Source organism: Haliotis rubra, unplaced genomic scaffold (assembly GCF_003918875.1).
Source record: "Haliotis rubra isolate DU_JTF1 unplaced genomic scaffold, ASM391887v1 Scf750, whole genome shotgun sequence".
NCBI classification, from domain to species: domain Eukaryota; kingdom Metazoa; phylum Mollusca; class Gastropoda; order Lepetellida; family Haliotidae; genus Haliotis; species Haliotis rubra.
Genome location: NW_025767469.1, coordinates 412,308 through 429,253, shown reverse-complemented (window position 1 = coordinate 429,253; position 16,946 = coordinate 412,308). Strand labels below are relative to the sequence as shown.

The following is a 16,946-nucleotide window of genomic DNA, read 5'->3' as shown; positions in this document are numbered from 1 at the left end:
AATATGCTAAGTGTGCATTTAGCAAAAAACATATATTCCAACCTGGTCTTTGTTCCTCAAAGTGACCTTGCATTGTGCGTAATCCCAGCGTTTCAGTACTGAAACGGTGTTGAGTATTGCACTGTAATGTTTAATAATTACTTTTTTATATTTATATTTCTTGTCAAGAATTTGGTACAGTGAATATTGTTGTGCATTCTAGGGATGCAATACATACTTTTGTCTGCATCCGTTCCATACATTTCTACATGCTGGATGGACGTGTTGCTTTTAACCTTATTATTTTTGTCATACTTTCTAAGCTTATTAAATCCAGTTCAACACTCATTACCTGTTTATTGAAACTCGGCTCTCTGTCATAGTATTGATGTCATCCATCAATATTATATTTATGTTGGTTGGTAGCCATTAGGCCATGGACAAGTGCAGTGAATCGATATAGTCGGATCTGTAGTTACCAGTGGCCCGTTCCTCAAAGCGGTTGTAGTTCCTTGTAACTCCCACACTTTTCCATAGATTTATGACTGTCGCCTTGAGTTTGATTAACGGGGCACCGTACTCAAAGGGCAGTGGGGTAGCCTAGTGGTTTAAGCGTTTGCTTGTCACACGGAAGACCTGGGTTCGATTCCCTACATGGGTACAATGTGTGAAGCTCATTTCTGGTGTCTTTTGCTGTGATCTTGAAAATTGTAAGCGACGTAAAACCAAACTCACTGACTCTCTCACCAGTACTCCCACCTAAGACGATGTCGAGTTGTAGAGCCCTTCCTTGACACATCCGTAAACCTGGACACGGCCTTATTTATTGGTGTGACCAGCAAAGGTGTGACCAAACACCAGCATGATCAAGGAACAATTTGGGCTATTTTGATCTCTGCGTCAATATTGGCTGATCTCGTCCAGGTGTTGTGTTATCTGACCTTTCACCTCACAGTCATAAGTTAAACACCCCCTGTTTGCAAACTGTTTTCCTATGCCGACTTTACGACTTATGGGTAGTGAAAAAATATTTCGACTATTGGAGGTAAATGATAGTGGATTATGGAAGCGACATTGCTGTTTAGGGAGTGAAGGATTTTTTGTCCCATGTGGCTTATCTGTTTGTTTAAAAAGTTGTTGTGTTGCTGATTATTTAGAAATATTAGCGGCCTTCCACAAAAGTAGGTTAGAGCTAAGACTGTCATAAGTCTATGTTAGTATGGTAGTTAGGATCACCTTAGCGGTAATATCACTTTGTGGAACGTGTCCGCGGATTCTAGATTGTTTTCTCTCACTGATTTGAAGGAAATGTTTTCTTGTGACCTTCAAAGGGGTGTTCTTGATGTGAACTGTTCAGTTTTGATGCTAGGTCTTTCAGTATCATACCCATTTTCGGTGATGTCACCAAAGATATTTATCTGAGAAATGCAACAATATAGGTTTTCCTCCACATTATGCTGACCCACTGTGATATTGTTTGAATATTGATCAAGTGGTGTTTGGCTCGCTGACTCACTCACTGTCGTAAGAGGCCACTAACAGGATCGGGTGGTCACTCTCGCTGGCTTGGTTGACACATGTCATCGGTTTCCAATTGCGCAGATCGATGGTCATGCTGTTGATCATTGGATTGTCTGGTCCAGACTCGATTATTTACAGACCGCCACCATATAGCTGGAATATTGCTGAGTGTGGCGTAAAACTAAACTAAACTAAAATCAACTCAACTCAACTCAACTAGTGATGATACCAGGTTTCCAGAAAGTAGTGTAGCCTGACTTCGTGGCAACGGTCACAAAGACTTCAGACCATGAACAGGATTAGACAACACTGTTAGCAGAGCTCCAGATAAGATTTAGCTCATGTGGGTACTGTGCCCATTGTATTTTTTTTTAAGTGGGTATTATGAATGTTGAGTGGGTATTTCATTTTCCATTACCCACTGCTTTCAAATATGTGTGTATTTCAGTCACTTTACTCACTTAAGTATTACGTCATTGAGTAAGTTACTAAGCAGGTATGTTCTGCCTTATGTCATACCTAATCAAAACCAACTTTAATATAATGGAATTTTTTTTCATAAAAAATCACTCATCCTATACTGACATTACAACACTTGTCCTATACTAACAGTACAACTTGATAGCAATCGATGTCTTTTTCATTACGCAAGCGATTTTTATAAATATATTCCATACGCATTTGTTTTAAACTTTTTGCGTATCTAAAATTTTAAATGTGTAATTGGTACGCAACAATTATTTTTCAATGCGTAATTCTATGCGTATTTTACCCGGATACGCAGCTTATCTGGGCCTCTGCTGTTAGAATGTCAACTGACTTAATATCAGACATTAAGCCAGTACAGCTGAACACATCAGTGGATTAAAATGTATTTATTGACTGGAAAGGGACAAAGATTCCTTATAACCCAAGTATTGTGGCCGGGGCTGCAGCTAATGAGGAGAAGGTGTACATTTGCCGCCTGACCAACTTCGTATACTGCAGGAAGAAGGACACCATTGAACCCGTTTACAGCCCTTTCATTTGAATTGTATATCAAACAGTAACCGGCATTTTAAGAATTTCCTGAACCTTTGACCCATGCAATGTTGGGTATGTTATTCTAGAAGTGAGTGCCCTCGTTGAACTGGTAGCAGATGATTTGATTTTTGAGTTCTATATAGCCACCTGATGATTGAAATGTTATGCTGTAGATGGTTTGTTTAGTGCAGGCGGTGACACGATGGCCAAATATGTTATGATAACTGTATGACAACCAACACCTGTTTGTCTGGATAAGATAATGGCTACGACCTGGTTACCTAACATAAGTGTGTGGTGGATCTATGTAACTGAAGATATTTTAGTGGCCTGGTAATCCGATTCTGCTTACCAGGTTTTACCAGTTTATGCAGAGTCATCTGAAAATTGGGCATGGCTGATACATGAATATGTGTGGTTTCACAGCTGTTTTCCCTTTCAGAGTAATGTGAGGAGTTTCTTCAACTTGTTATTGCTGTTAACTAGTTTAATGATCTATGAATCATTTAATAATATTTTCATATTTTATTTATAACTTTTATTGTCCCCCGCCGCAACGCGGTACGGGGGACTATGTATTCAGTGGCGTCCGTACGTCCGTCCTTTATACAGACACCAGTCATATCAGGCATCTTGTATGTGACCCAAAAATATAAAGTAGTAAATATAGATATTCCATTTTGGATTTTAAGGGTTACGACCATCTGACCATCCATATAATATATTGCAGAATTTTGTAGTTTGATACTTTTCAGAATGTAAATCATATGATAAATAACAATTTATGCATAATCAGTTATATTCAATATGTGATTCATTTGGTATATACAGAAATGTATATGCCTTATGGCGTATATATATGAGCGTCACTGTTAACATGAGATTATCACATGATCACAAGTAGGACCTTTGAGTACTTGCAGTGTCGACATGCTTGACGTGCCATCGAGGTCGTGTGTTCACCAATGTATTTATATAAACACCTCCTTACATTAAAGGGCTGGTCATGCTTATCTCGCTCAAACATTCGTACATGTTGTCAGCATTCCCATGATGCAACACTCATAAACACTTGTGACAGGATAATAAAGGTTGGCGTTGAGTGGACAGAGGTTGCTTGTCATTGTTTTGTTTTTTGAGTGGACAGCGGATGCTTGTCAGTTCTTGGTATATTAAGTTCACAAAGGTTGTATGTTAGGGCAACTGAGTCAGTCCATATATATCCCTACATTGTGATATGTATCATATTGCATGTATTGACCCTTGTATTATGATGCAAACCTTTTGTGTTGCTGTCGTAGTACATGATTAACACAACAATTCTATTGTGACAAGAATTCTTTTGTGATAACAATCTTATTTTTTATTTCCAAGATAAAAAACGTTGTCAAACCAGTTAAAGGGATGATTGAACCAGGTTTGACCTAAGTCACGGGTCCTGTTCTAAAATTGATTTTATTACTAAGATGTTTTAACTCCCACTCTTCAGCATGGACTTGGTGACAGTTTGAGCACTAAGAATTCTGTAGAAAATGTGCCATATCGTCTGATGAATATTACATGTCCCTTGAGAATATGATGCATTCAATTGAATATTCATAGCCAGACATCACATTTCATAGCCTGTTGCTGTTGTTTTATAGCTTGAATTTTGCTGACTACAGCATAAAACGTCATGTATTGCTTTCTTATTTTTAAATATTAAGCTACATGCATGCACATTTTATTTACAATTAATGCTATGGGGATTTCAAGATTTGATAAGATGGAGTCAAATGGAGTGTGGTCTTGGTCGATGATCCATGTTGATGTCATGGTGTCCTAACTGCATTAGTATATATGCTCATAACATCAGTCACTAGATTTCCTGGTCCGGATTTGATTGTCTACAAATAAAGCTGGAATGTTACTAAGTGTTACTAACAGACAATGACCACTGGACTTTATCATGTTTTTTTATTTCAGTGTTTAAAAATTAAAACATTTTGTCCCTGTAACTGTCAACATGTTAAATGCTTTCTTCTGTTGTTTCAGGGGAAGTTCGCCAATATGGGAGGATTTTACTTACAAGGCAACGAAAATGCATTCTTCTCTGAAGTAAGTTCAGCATTTGTCAACATAGCAAATATCCATTAATATTCATTTTCAAACTGAGCTCACTGAACTGGAAAGAAATGGTTAAGATTGCTGTGAAATGTTTCTTGAAGAACATCAGTTACCTTACAAACATATTTCATGTGAACACACCTAGTGTGCTGATGTCCTTTATGACGTCTGGTGGAAAGCAGACGCAGATCGAGTTTTAGCATATTTATCTGATGTACATCAGCACACAGCCATCAATTACCACAAGTATTGTAGCGGTAAATATTACAAAAATATCTTATGAAGCAAACAAATCTACTCCTTGATGTGGGGTACCATTAACCTACAAAACACTTTTTGTAAAGAAAATAGCAACTGGGTTTTAAATGGCGGCCATTGATGTGGAAGTTTTGACACTTGTCCCGAGTTACAGTCAGTGAACTCATCCAACTGTACCAGGCTTGATGTTGCTTTGATGGTCCCAGACAGTGTTTATATCCATCCTGTCCCCCTGAATGGTCCAGGGGCCTCAATGTTGTGCTGTGGTGTGACTCATCTCTATATTGTACTCACTGCTGTAGGCCTGCACAGTATACAGGGATCTACACTGTCTGTATTTGGGAGTAAACAGTCTGTAGGGATGTATAGTCTCGTATTGACCTAGATACAGTTATTGCTGAGGGCCTCAGAATTTAATTACTTGTTTATTGTTAGTTCTGAAAGGGTAATTGTTGCCTTGGAGAAATAGATCTAAAAATAAAGTTATGTGATATTTGGTTTATATTGATCAAAGAATAATGTACAAAATATAATCAGATGAATTATAGAATTCGTACATGCATGCAGATAGATAGATAGGAGTTTTACTTTCAGAGTCTGTATGAGAGACAGAGGATAATATCAGAGACGGTATAGAGCATTGATGTTTGATCGATTGGTGTCAGTGATATCTAGTCGATGGGTGTCAGTGATGTTTAGTAGATGGGTGTCATAGATGTTAGTAGATGGGTGTCTGTGATGTTTAGTAGATGGGTGTCTGTGATGTTTAGTAGATGGGTGTCTGTGATGTTTAGTAGATGGGTGGCAGTGATGTTTAGTAGATGGGTGTCTGTGATGTTTAGTAGATTGGTGTCTGTGATGTTTAGTAGATTGGTGTCATAGATATCAGTAGATGGGTGTCAGTGATGTTTAGTAGATGGGTGTCAGTGATGTTTAGTAGATTGGGGTCATAGATGTTAGTGGATGGGTGTCATAGATGTTAGTAGATGGGTGTCTGTGATGTTTAGTAGATTGGTGTCTGTGATGTTTAGTAGATTGGGGTCATAGATGGGTGTCAGTGATGTTTAGTAGATGGGTGTCAGTGATGTTTAGTAGATTGGGGTCATAGATGTTAGTGGATGGGTGTCATAGATGTTAGTAGATGGGTGTCTGTGATGTTTAGTAGATGGGTGTCAGTGATGTTTAGTAGATGGGTGTCTGTGATGTTTAGTAGATTGGTGTCTGTGATGTTTAGTAGATTGGTGTCATAGATATCAGTAGATGGGTGTCAGTGATGTTTAGTAGATGGGTGTCAGTGATGTTTAGTAGATTGGGGTCATAGATGTTAGTGGATGGGTGTCATAGATGTTAGTAGATGGGTGTCTGTGATGTTTAGTAGATTGGTGTCTGTGATGTTTAGTAGATTGGGGTCATAGATGGGTGTCAGTGATGTTTAGTAGATGGGTGTCAGTGATGTTTAGTAGATTGGGGTCATAGATGTTAGTGGATGGGTGTCATAGATGTTAGTAGATGGGTGTTAGTGATGTTTAGTAGATTGGTGTCTGTGATGTTTAGTAGATTGGGGTCATAGATGTTAGTAGATGGGTGTTAGTGATGTTTAGTAGATTGGGGTCATAGATGTTAGTAGATGGGTTTCATAGATTTTAGTAGATGGGTGTCTGTGATGTTTAGTAGATGGTGTCAGTGATGTTTAGTAGATTAGTTGCCTTGAAGTTTAGTAAATGAAAGTCAAGTAAATGAAAGTCTGTGATGTTTAGTAGATGGTGTGAGTGATATTAGTAGATTGGTTGCTTTGAAGTTAGAATATGAATGTCAGTGATGTTTAGTAGATAGTTTTGAGTTAGTGATATCTATTGGAAGATAGATGTGATCCTGACATGAAATGCTACAGTGTCAAGTTCGCTTAGTGGTGTGTAGAAGGTCGCTGTCGGTGATGTTTAAGAAATATCAGACAGCCATGTTCAGTTGTAGTGCTGTTCAGTAAGTTAGGACATAGCTCGATAGGACTCGCTGTGTACACTTTGAATCATGAACAGAGAATTTGTGTACACCCTGAATCGGGAAGAAAGAAGATGCTGTGGAATTCTGGGTCCACAACCTTCTTGTTACGGATGCCACGATGCATCGATACTTTTTCTAAGACAATACAATTATCGATACATTCAAAACTGTATCGATATTTAGTTTTGAAAGTATCGGTTTAAATATGTTTAGGTATCATTTACATTTTGCAATTGTATGATGTTTTTTTTATGTTATGAGTGTTATAAATGATTATTTTTCATGCACAAAGATGGGAAATTAGAACTTTTTAATCTCTGAGAATCAAAAACGGTGATCTTTTCATGGACAATTATAAAATATGAAATATTAATGTTCAAAATGTAACCAAATTTACACAATAATGCCACGAAAATAGGTATAGTGATACGTATCGAATCGTGACATGGGTATTGTGATACGTATCGATTCGTGAAACTTACGTATCGTGACATACCTACTACTTATGTAATATGCAGGAATATGAATTATTATTATTCATTATAGGATATTTATATAGCGCACATATCCACGCACTAGTGCATGTTCAAGGCGCTGGTATTGTTTCCCTCGATCATTGGATGTCAATCTCAACGGCACATCGCATTATCAATCTCAACTCCCTGGGGAATTGGACGGAGTGTGATTGTCTCATTGCAGCCCAAGGACATGGAACATTGCTCTAAATATCAATCATAGATTGGGCTGGTCAAGATTTGGTTATTGTTGCGGTCATGTAGCTGGAAAATTGCTGAGTGTCGCATAAAACAACAAACAAAACAATCGGTGGACTTGGAGGTCTTCAGGTTGAAGGAAACAACAAATATTGTGCTGGTATCTCAGATAGAAGAACTAGAATCAACATGTGACGATGAAGTTCGGAAGGAGTGTTTTCTTTGAAATATGAAGCGTTTTAAGTTATCAGGCATTGAGATATTAAGAGTCAGATGTACTGTGAAAGTGTGATTATTGAACACGTCTTGCTTAAGTTATGTTTTAACAGCTCAACCAAAATATACTTTGAGTGACTGCTTTTCAACGAATTGAACAGATGATTCACATCTTCTTGTTATTCATTGTAACAGAGCTCGATATGACCAAAAGATTTGTACAAAAAAATACAAAAACATGGCGATGAGACCAGAGCCTCATGTAAAGATAGCGTTTTGTGAATGTTGAGAGATGTGTTGGCCCACGTAACAGATTGTCGTAACAGATTGTCGTGTGCATGTGCGATGGAGTGAGTCATCCCCAGATATGCGAAAGGGGGAGAAAATGGGGGAATTTCCCAGGAATATACATGTCTTGTGCAATTCTACACCTCAACAAAATGATCTTTGCAGGGCAATGTGTGTGTCTCTTCTTTTTTGTTTGGTTGGTGTTGAGGATAGAATGATGGGCAGATGTGTTGCCACACTTTAAAACATGGCTGTTTTCCGCAGTGGAGTGTGTGCAGTGTTTGAGAGTCTAATTTATGGTTTTTTTTGAGACACCAGATTAATTTTTCGTGTTTTAAAATTTTATGGGTTTTTTGTTTTGTTGTTTTTTAATTTGTTCATTCTTTCTTTTCTGTTTGTTCATTTAGTCTTTTTTTTAGTCTTTCATTTCTGATTTGGTTTTAACTAGTTTGTTCATTCATGTTTACTTGTTTCAGTGTGTGTTTTTGATATGCACAATCTACAAGTTTAAAAAGTGTCATTGATTCAGACATTCCTACTTTTTTTACATCCCTTAGGACTAGCAGAATATGTTACTTGCATCCACTCCCAATTTGTCTCTGTATGGGACTGTGATGGGAAATGTTCACTCACTCACTCACTCACTCAACTCTCACTCCACTCACTCACTCACTCACCCACCCACCCACCCACCTCAAGTTGACAGGGTTAATGTCCCAACATGGTTTTCAGTGTGCACGTTTTCACTGCTGCCATCATTCTTGAAACTTGTTGAAGAACTCATGTTTACGCCAGTTTTACTTTGAAAAAGGAAATCCAGAGTCCATCATAAACAGGACACTCATCATGTCTGTGGAGCAACGTACAATTGTTTTGAATGTGATCCCCCTTAGAACTCGATCCATGACCTTGTGGGAAATATGATAGATTAGATCATGTTAGATAGTGGTCTTCCTTGTTGAACAGGTCATTGAGTATTCAGACAGTCCATTGTTTGCTGTTTAATGCCGCACTAAGCAATACATGGCCTGGTCTGTAAATAAGGAGTCTGGACCAGACACTCCAGTGATCAGCAGCATCAGCAGTGATCATCACCAATCTATACAATTGGGATATGATGACATGATTACCAAGTTGGCGAGATTGACTACCCGATCCCGTTAGTCAACTCTTGCAACAAGCGTGGGTTGCTGTAGATGAATTCTAACTCGGATCTTCACTGGTAGTATTCAGACAGAAGAACATATTGTCTGTAGAGATGAAGGTATCTGTAGAGATGTAGCAGACAGTTGGTGCCTTTTTGGGTTATCCCAAAAGACGTTGAAATATGGTACTTGTTGGTCCCTGCCTGGCTCTCGGCATTAATGGGTACAACAAGGACTGGTCGGATCGGAGTCAGTATAATGTGTCTGAGTGGGGTATTCATGCTTCATGGTATCTCAGTGGGCTAGCACTATAAAACCAGCTTAAGTCTGGGCTAGTACAAGCAGCCACACATACACAAGCATGCACGTCATTATATGAGCGAAATATTCTCAAGCACTACGTTAATCGCAATTTCACCTCACCTCACCTTTTTGCGTTATCATCTGTCAGAAGTATGATGTCTTCATCTTCTAGTAGGTGTGCTAATCTAGCGGTCAAAGTGTTTGCTCGTCATGCCGTAGACTTTGAATCGATTCCTGGTCTACACTGTATAAAATACACTGTATAAAGCCCATTTCTGGTGTCCCCTGCATTGATATTGCTGACATATTGCTAAAAGCAGCGAGAAAATGTTCTTAATCCTTAGTTTTTGCAAGACAAATCTCAATATTAACTGTTGAGTCCATTATCACCATAAGAATGAATAATGATCCGTCATTCATGGTTATTCATGATGATTTGTGTCTGCAAACACGTCATAGCATCGCATGATCACAAAGCTCAGTCACTGTGAGTAATTATATGTGTAACTGCTGGTATTACACAATAATGGTACACGACCATTGTCAATCATTCTTCCCCCATGATATTCAATCTGTAAACCCCGACAGACAGTGTGACAGTTCACTTACATTATGTAACAACACTCATACTACTCCCCCATTCGAAAAAAATCAATAAAAAAAATTCCCATTTATATTTCCATGCATACTCAGACTCAGCCGTACATAAACATTTAAACACTTGATTCCCAGCCTCAAGTAGTATTTGATTTGTGTAAGCTTTTAACCACCTGTTTATTTATGTCTGATTTACAGCTGTGTTCCACAAGATAACCACAGATTGTTTCTCCTTCAGATCCACCCTCATAGCGATCAGCGCCTTCCTGGATGCCTTTCAGAAAGTGGCAGATATGGCCACCAGCTCTCGAGGTGAGTGAGTTCAAGGTCATTGCTTGGAATGCTTACGCAAGTGAGTGTGATCACCTGCAGTGGAATGAGTTCTGGTGCTGAATAAAGACATTTTGTCCAGACAGTGACTTCAGTGATGGAATGCACTATTCAGGGTTCCAGGGACGGACTGGTAATCTGTGAATGCATCTGTTACCAGGACAACCACGACATGTTCTTTTTGTTCTATGAGAGAGGGACCGCCTCCGTGGTGTAGTGGTTAGAGCGTCCGCCCGCGGAGAGCGGAAGGTCGCGGGTTCGATCCCCGACCGCGTCATACCAAAAGACGTTAAAATATGGCACTTGTTGGTCCCTGCCTGGCGCTCGGCATTAATGGGTACAACAAGGACTGGTTGGCTCGGAGTCAGTATAATGTGTCTGAGTGGGGTATTCATGCTTCAATTCGGCATGGTATCTCAGTGGGCTAGCACTATAAAACCAGCCTTAGTCTGGGCTAGTACAAGCAGCCACACATACACATACACACACATGCACGTCGTCATATGAGGAAATATTCTCAAGCACGACGTTAAACCCAATTTTACCTCACCTCATCTATGAGAGAGGTTTTGGTAGTCGTGTAGCATAGCTGTTGACAACTCTGTTGGAGTTACACAGTAAATATTAGGCCAAGGGCTCATGTCCACGCACTGGACAACCACAACATGTTTTGGGTTTTATGAGAGAGGTTTTGGTAGTCATGGAGCATAGTGTTGACAACTTCCTCGAGTCAATCAGTCTGTCAGTATTAGGACATGGGCTCATGTCCATGACTGAACTCAACAAATTATTCCAAATTAATGTTTCCATAATGTAGTTACTATAAGCAACAAATAATCTCGAGTTACCAGATGTCACAAGAGCCATCAAATAGTCCGTATGTCATGATGGGGTGTATACTTCACATGTTTGTAGCCTTGACTCAGCAGGTGCAGGTCAGGCATATAGGAAGTGAAATTCATCTTCTGCATCCTGGTTACAAAGATTACAAAGTTTTAGATGACATGGCACAATTTCCCTTCAAAGTATTTCTTAGTATTCATTGCTGCATTCTAAAAAAGTATCCTGTTTCTTTTAATTTTACATTTTCAAGATAGTGTGTAATGTGACATGGTTCTTTGAGCGTGTACTACATGTCAACTTATTGTCAAGTGATGTCCATATTTGGATGGTGATCTCATTCTGCATTTGGGCAATCAGTGATCCTGTTCTTGACGTCCTCCATGGTAGTTCCTGCAATATAACCAAGGTTCACAACTTCATGATACAAACTCAAGAAAATCTCTTGGAATGTTGTTTTTCCCGTGTTTATATGACATTATAAAGTTTCAATTTATGCACACATTTTCCAGGTCTCTGCAGATGTGAGTTGAAAGTTTAAAATAGTTTTGAAATCATTTCATGAATGAGACTTGGTATGTGAACTGAAGTGACCCAAATAGCACTGTGCCTTTTTCATGGCTAAAGTGCAACACACTGTTCAAGTTCAAGCTTACAGGTTGACCAAAAACAATTTTGTATTTCGGAATGTTTTTGGCACAAACTTTGATATTTGCACCATCAATATGCTTGACATTCCGTGACATTGTGAGAACTATTTTTGTCAAGTCTGATCGCATGAATGACACTTTCCCAACAAACCCCTAATGCTATACTGAAAACAGATCCCATTGCTCAAATTAGCCCCAAATGTGTATTTACCCTGTGCACTTTGTTTGAGCTGCTGGGAAGGAATGCCAGGAGTATGTTTTTATTTCTCGGGTATTGAAGATATTTGTGCAGACAAAGAAACAAGGCATGCATCAAACATGTGTGTCAGACAGTTGTAGGATTAGCTGTTAGCAGCTTGGAACTCCCGGTAAACCATGATCGGGCTGATATTGGAACGTGTTGGAACCATTAGCCTTACACTTGCGAATTTGATTGTATGGCATCAATTTTATTTGTTCTGATTGTTTTGAGTGGTTTGTTTTGTATTGTTTCAAGGGAATTTCTGGATCTACTTGAGGAAGACATATTATTATTTGAATTTCTTTCCTGGAGGAATTTGTTTTAAACTGTTGAAATTTGGCCAATATTTGAAACTATGGTTATTTTGGGAAGAATTTGTGGCTTTGTTAATCTTCTGTCAGAGAGGCTGTGGTTTTGGTGAAATGTAAAATTTTCAAAATATAGCAGATCACGTTCAAGCAATTACTCAACTGCCAGCTTCACACCGACTCACATCAAACAGAAATTAAGAGCTCAAATGCATAATGTGTTTCTTTCATCCTGGCCATTGAAGGACGATGAGTGTTGGGTTGATGATGAATCATGTTTTCATGGTCGGCAATTTTAATGGCTGTCTGTGTTTGTTTCTGTGCATGTGCATGCTCCACATCTGTGGAAAAGAGAGTCCAAGATGGCCGCCCAAGCTGTCACTGACAGCAGATGTGATGACCAAATCTCATCTGAATCTCACGTGGCACCTGACCTATCCTATCTAGATCCTGAATCTTTGACTCAAGAGTTCTACTGTACAGATCATTCTCATACAAACAAATACACAGCTAGTCCTTATTAGGCCCATGCCTGAGCTGTGATTTTTGAAGGTCAACAGAAGCAGTGTCGTGAGTCAGATCATTCCGAAATTTGTGAAATTTGATAGGACTGTTTTCTGTCACTGGTCTTTGTCATAGTGAAAGGCCTGGGTTGAGCTATGACTCAGGGTGTGTGGAAGAAGGTGTTTATGGGCATCAGATGTGGTATTATGAATGCATGATTCTGCAGACGTAACCATTGCATGGACTGAGCCTCTTCAAATGGAATATTGACCCATGAGGTTGGGTCTCTTAAAGAAAACTACAGATTCCTATTTCCCTGTTTACAAGAAACTCAATCTTTTATCTGATTCAGTGAGGAAGTCGGCACATGTTCCTTCTGCAGATATGCTACTCAGATGCTAAAAAGTATACAAGAATAACAAACACAACCTATGTTGTTGCATCTGCGGAAATTACATCTTTAGATGCCCCAGAATAATTGTCTTTTTAAAAAAATGGAGAAATCTTTGAAAGACGTCAGTGTTCCATTTGAAGAAATGTTGACTTTATCAAACGGACCTCTGAACCATTAGCTTTCATATTTCCTTTCCTTGAAGTTGAAGTTCCAGGTGTCGTCGTCCTGTGTTTGGAAAATCCAGGAAACGAACATTCCTTTGTAACATTTCTCTTTGTCAAAAATTGTTGATAAATTTGATAATCCAATATTTGCTTCCTCCTCTGTTATAAGTGACAAAATTGGAAATAAGGTATTACTATAAATTCCATGTCAAAAGTAATGCCAGTGCACATCGTGTAAATAACCTGATTCTCTTTCCTCGTCCAACTGAGTGGCGAACGGCAACAGTTTAGAGATTAATCAATACACGCGAGGTGCAAAAACAGCATGTTGTCTTAGGAGGAGATCTCATCGACAAATCTTCAGTTGTCTGTTCAATGATTCCACAGCAGCTCTATTTGAAGCGCTGGGCCAAATCTTTACTCTTGGCGATTTCTATTGAAGCATTTCCCAAGATTTGTTTTTATGACTCGGAGGGAAGAATGAATCAGGTCTTGAGATCTTGGTCCTTCGGTTGGTTTGCTTGAGCCTCCAAGCATCAGCTTGTGTTTGAGATGTGAGCGCTGAAGTATATTGTTCTCTGTTAATGGGGCTGCAACAGCCAGAGTGAATTGGTGAAGATATGCGCAGAGTGTTTTACTAAAGGTTCATGACGTTGTGGTGCTCACTACCAATATAAAGCAGCACAAGTACATACTAGACTCAAATAAACCGGGGGCGGTGGGGTAGCCTAGTGGTTAAAGCATTCGCTCGTCATGCCTAAGATCCAGGTTCGATTCCGACATGGGTAAAATGTGTGAACCCCGCCATGATATTGCTGGAATATTGCTAAAACCATACTTGTTCTAAAACAGAACAAGTGAAGACAATGGAATTTGGGGTTTGTTTAAGGCTGTTGCATTAATTTAATGCATTTGTGAGTGATGGTAACATGTCCCTTAAATTCAGAACAAAGTAAGTTTTTTTCTGACAACTTTACTTGCCAAGGACACTTAGTTTTAAGTCCCAGATAAAGCTTGGATATGCATCATGACTTGAGTCATGGTTTGGTTATGATTTATGAATCGATGTATCAAAAGCATTTTCTTCTTTCAAAATGCCTGAAGCCTGTTACATGAAGAACAGTTCTCATTCAGTAACTTGGGTAAGCTTCTTGAGTCCTGAAACCGTGCCTAGTTTGATGGTTGTGTGATTGATGTTGTGACAAGATTATGTATGACTTCACCACACCGACATTCAATCATCTGAATTAGAAATAGATTTTCTGACATGTCGTCTGGATCAGCTTCCATGAACCAGACACCTCATGGAAGCCATTTTGAAATGTTTAAAGCCACACTCAATAAACTTTTAGCCGTAAAATGTCAGCCTGTAAAATATCAAGTCTACATCAGACTAATCAGTGATTGATATTGTGAGCAACAACCTAAGCTGTTTGGTCACGATGACACACAGCCAAGTACACACCTTTATGCCAGTTATGACAAGCATAGGTTGCAGGGACCCTTCTTAACCCAGAACAACAAGTTTACATCACAACCACTGATCAATGTTGTGAGCTATGATGTTGTGGGTTATGATGACACCCATTCAAATGAACACCTTTTGGTAGCAAGTTACCACAAGCATAGGTTGCAGGGATCCTTCCTTACCCAGAAAGGGGCGGTGGGGTATCCTAATGGTTAAAGCGTTGGCTCGTCACGTCGAAGACCCTGGTTCGAATCCCCACATGGGTACAATGCGTGAAGCCCATTTCTGGTGTCCCCCGCCGTGATGTTGCTGTAATATTGCTAAAAGCGGCGTAAAACCAAACTCAGTCAGTACTTACTGAGAACATCAAGTCTACATCAGACAACCAGTGAACGATGTAGTGAGCAACACTCTACACTTTTGGGTCATGATGACCCACGATCAACCCTTTGGCAATCCTTGGCAATTATGACTAGTATAGTTGGAAGGGACCCTTCTTTACCTATCTCCCCCATTCAAATATATACTTTAGTCATTGAGAAATATAGAATGTGAAAAAAGGTTTTCGGGCTGTGGGGTAGCCAAGTGGTTAAAGTGGTCACTTCCCTGGGTTCAATTCCCAACTGTGATGCAGTATGTGAAGCCCATTTTTAGTGTCCCCTGTTGTGATTTTGCTGAAATATTTTAAAAGTGGCAAAAAAACATATTCCCTTGCTGTTAAGTCTGTGAGTATTTGCTGAGGTTTGAATGTTGGATGTCATTACTGTCATTCAACATTTTTTACCCTTTTCTGACCCCGATGAAACTATTTGAGTCCTAATGGCTTCCTGTCCAGAAAAGCTGCAACATTTAACTTTCAAGCTTGATGGGGAAATGCAGCAAAAAAGAGCTTTCATAAAAAAATGAAGAAATATAGGCGATGTTTGCAGATGATGCGAATAATTTGTTTCATTTCCCTCGGCAAGTTTAAACCCCTTACTCCTGACCTTGAATCTCTTCCTCTGAATCAGCCTCAGCGAGATTGATTTCTCCTTTCACGCTAGAATCATCTTTGATAGAAAACTGTAAGAAAAAACAGCTGGTAGTATGAAGTTAAATGAGGGTACACTTAGTGTCCGCCAGGTCCGGTAGGGATGACTGTAATCTCTGTCATTAAGCTAGTGCCAGTCACGCTAATAAATGGCCAACAATTGCCTTGATACAGTTGATGGTGGAGTGAGTTGACTGCACTGACTTTGTGGTAAGCTGGAAGGATCATTAAGCTCAGATTTGTTGTCATATTGGTGAAATTTGTAGACCAAATTTTTGTAAGGGTTACAAATCCTGTCTGAGGCTGTTTTTCTTCTTTTCATGTTTTTTCATTGATTTTATTTGTCCAGGCCAAGTTATTTTCTATTTAATGGTAAAAATAGATTCCAGATTTGCAATTTTTAATCTTAATCCATCTCTTGGTGTATTGAACAAGGATATTCATGTAAGATGAATGAAATTGTTGTGGTTAAGAATTGGCAAACTAGCTTGTTCAGTATAAGAACTTGGAGATTTCGTCTCCTATTTCATTTAACATCCTTAATAATTTTCCATTTCTATCATGCAACAGATTTTTTATAAAAGAATGTGAATATCAAATAAAATGAAAGAGTCTAAAAGTTTTGTCGCCATCTCACTTGTGTTATTGCCGATACCATTACATGGAGGTTGTGATGGCAGTTGTGTCCGAAATTGATATCCATTGCAACAAAAGTTTAGAATGTCAGACTTGCTGAAAGATAATATATTTCTGCTGACACACATGTTCAATTTTCAAACACTGCATTTAAATTTCTTTTCCATTACTGCCAAGATGTCAAAAAATCAAGTTGACAGTGACATGTAAAGTTCCCATCTTTGGCATGTA

At 39.0% G+C, this 16,946-nt stretch overlaps 1 protein-coding gene across 5 annotated transcripts in view; it reads left to right on the top strand.

Annotated features, from left to right (window-relative positions):
- The window catches only part of LOC124260126 (protein MTSS 1-like), a 98,997-nt gene that overhangs the window by 21,099 nt on the left and 60,952 nt on the right, over positions 1-16,946 (top strand). For all 5 annotated transcript variants that reach the window (XM_046694370.1, XM_046694369.1, XM_046694368.1 and 2 more), the window contains exons 2-3: positions 4,559-4,620; positions 10,389-10,462. In XM_046694370.1, coding sequence (XP_046550326.1) covers positions 4,559-4,620; positions 10,389-10,462 — 136 coding nt within the window. The remainder of the gene's footprint in view (positions 1-4,558; positions 4,621-10,388; positions 10,463-16,946) is intronic.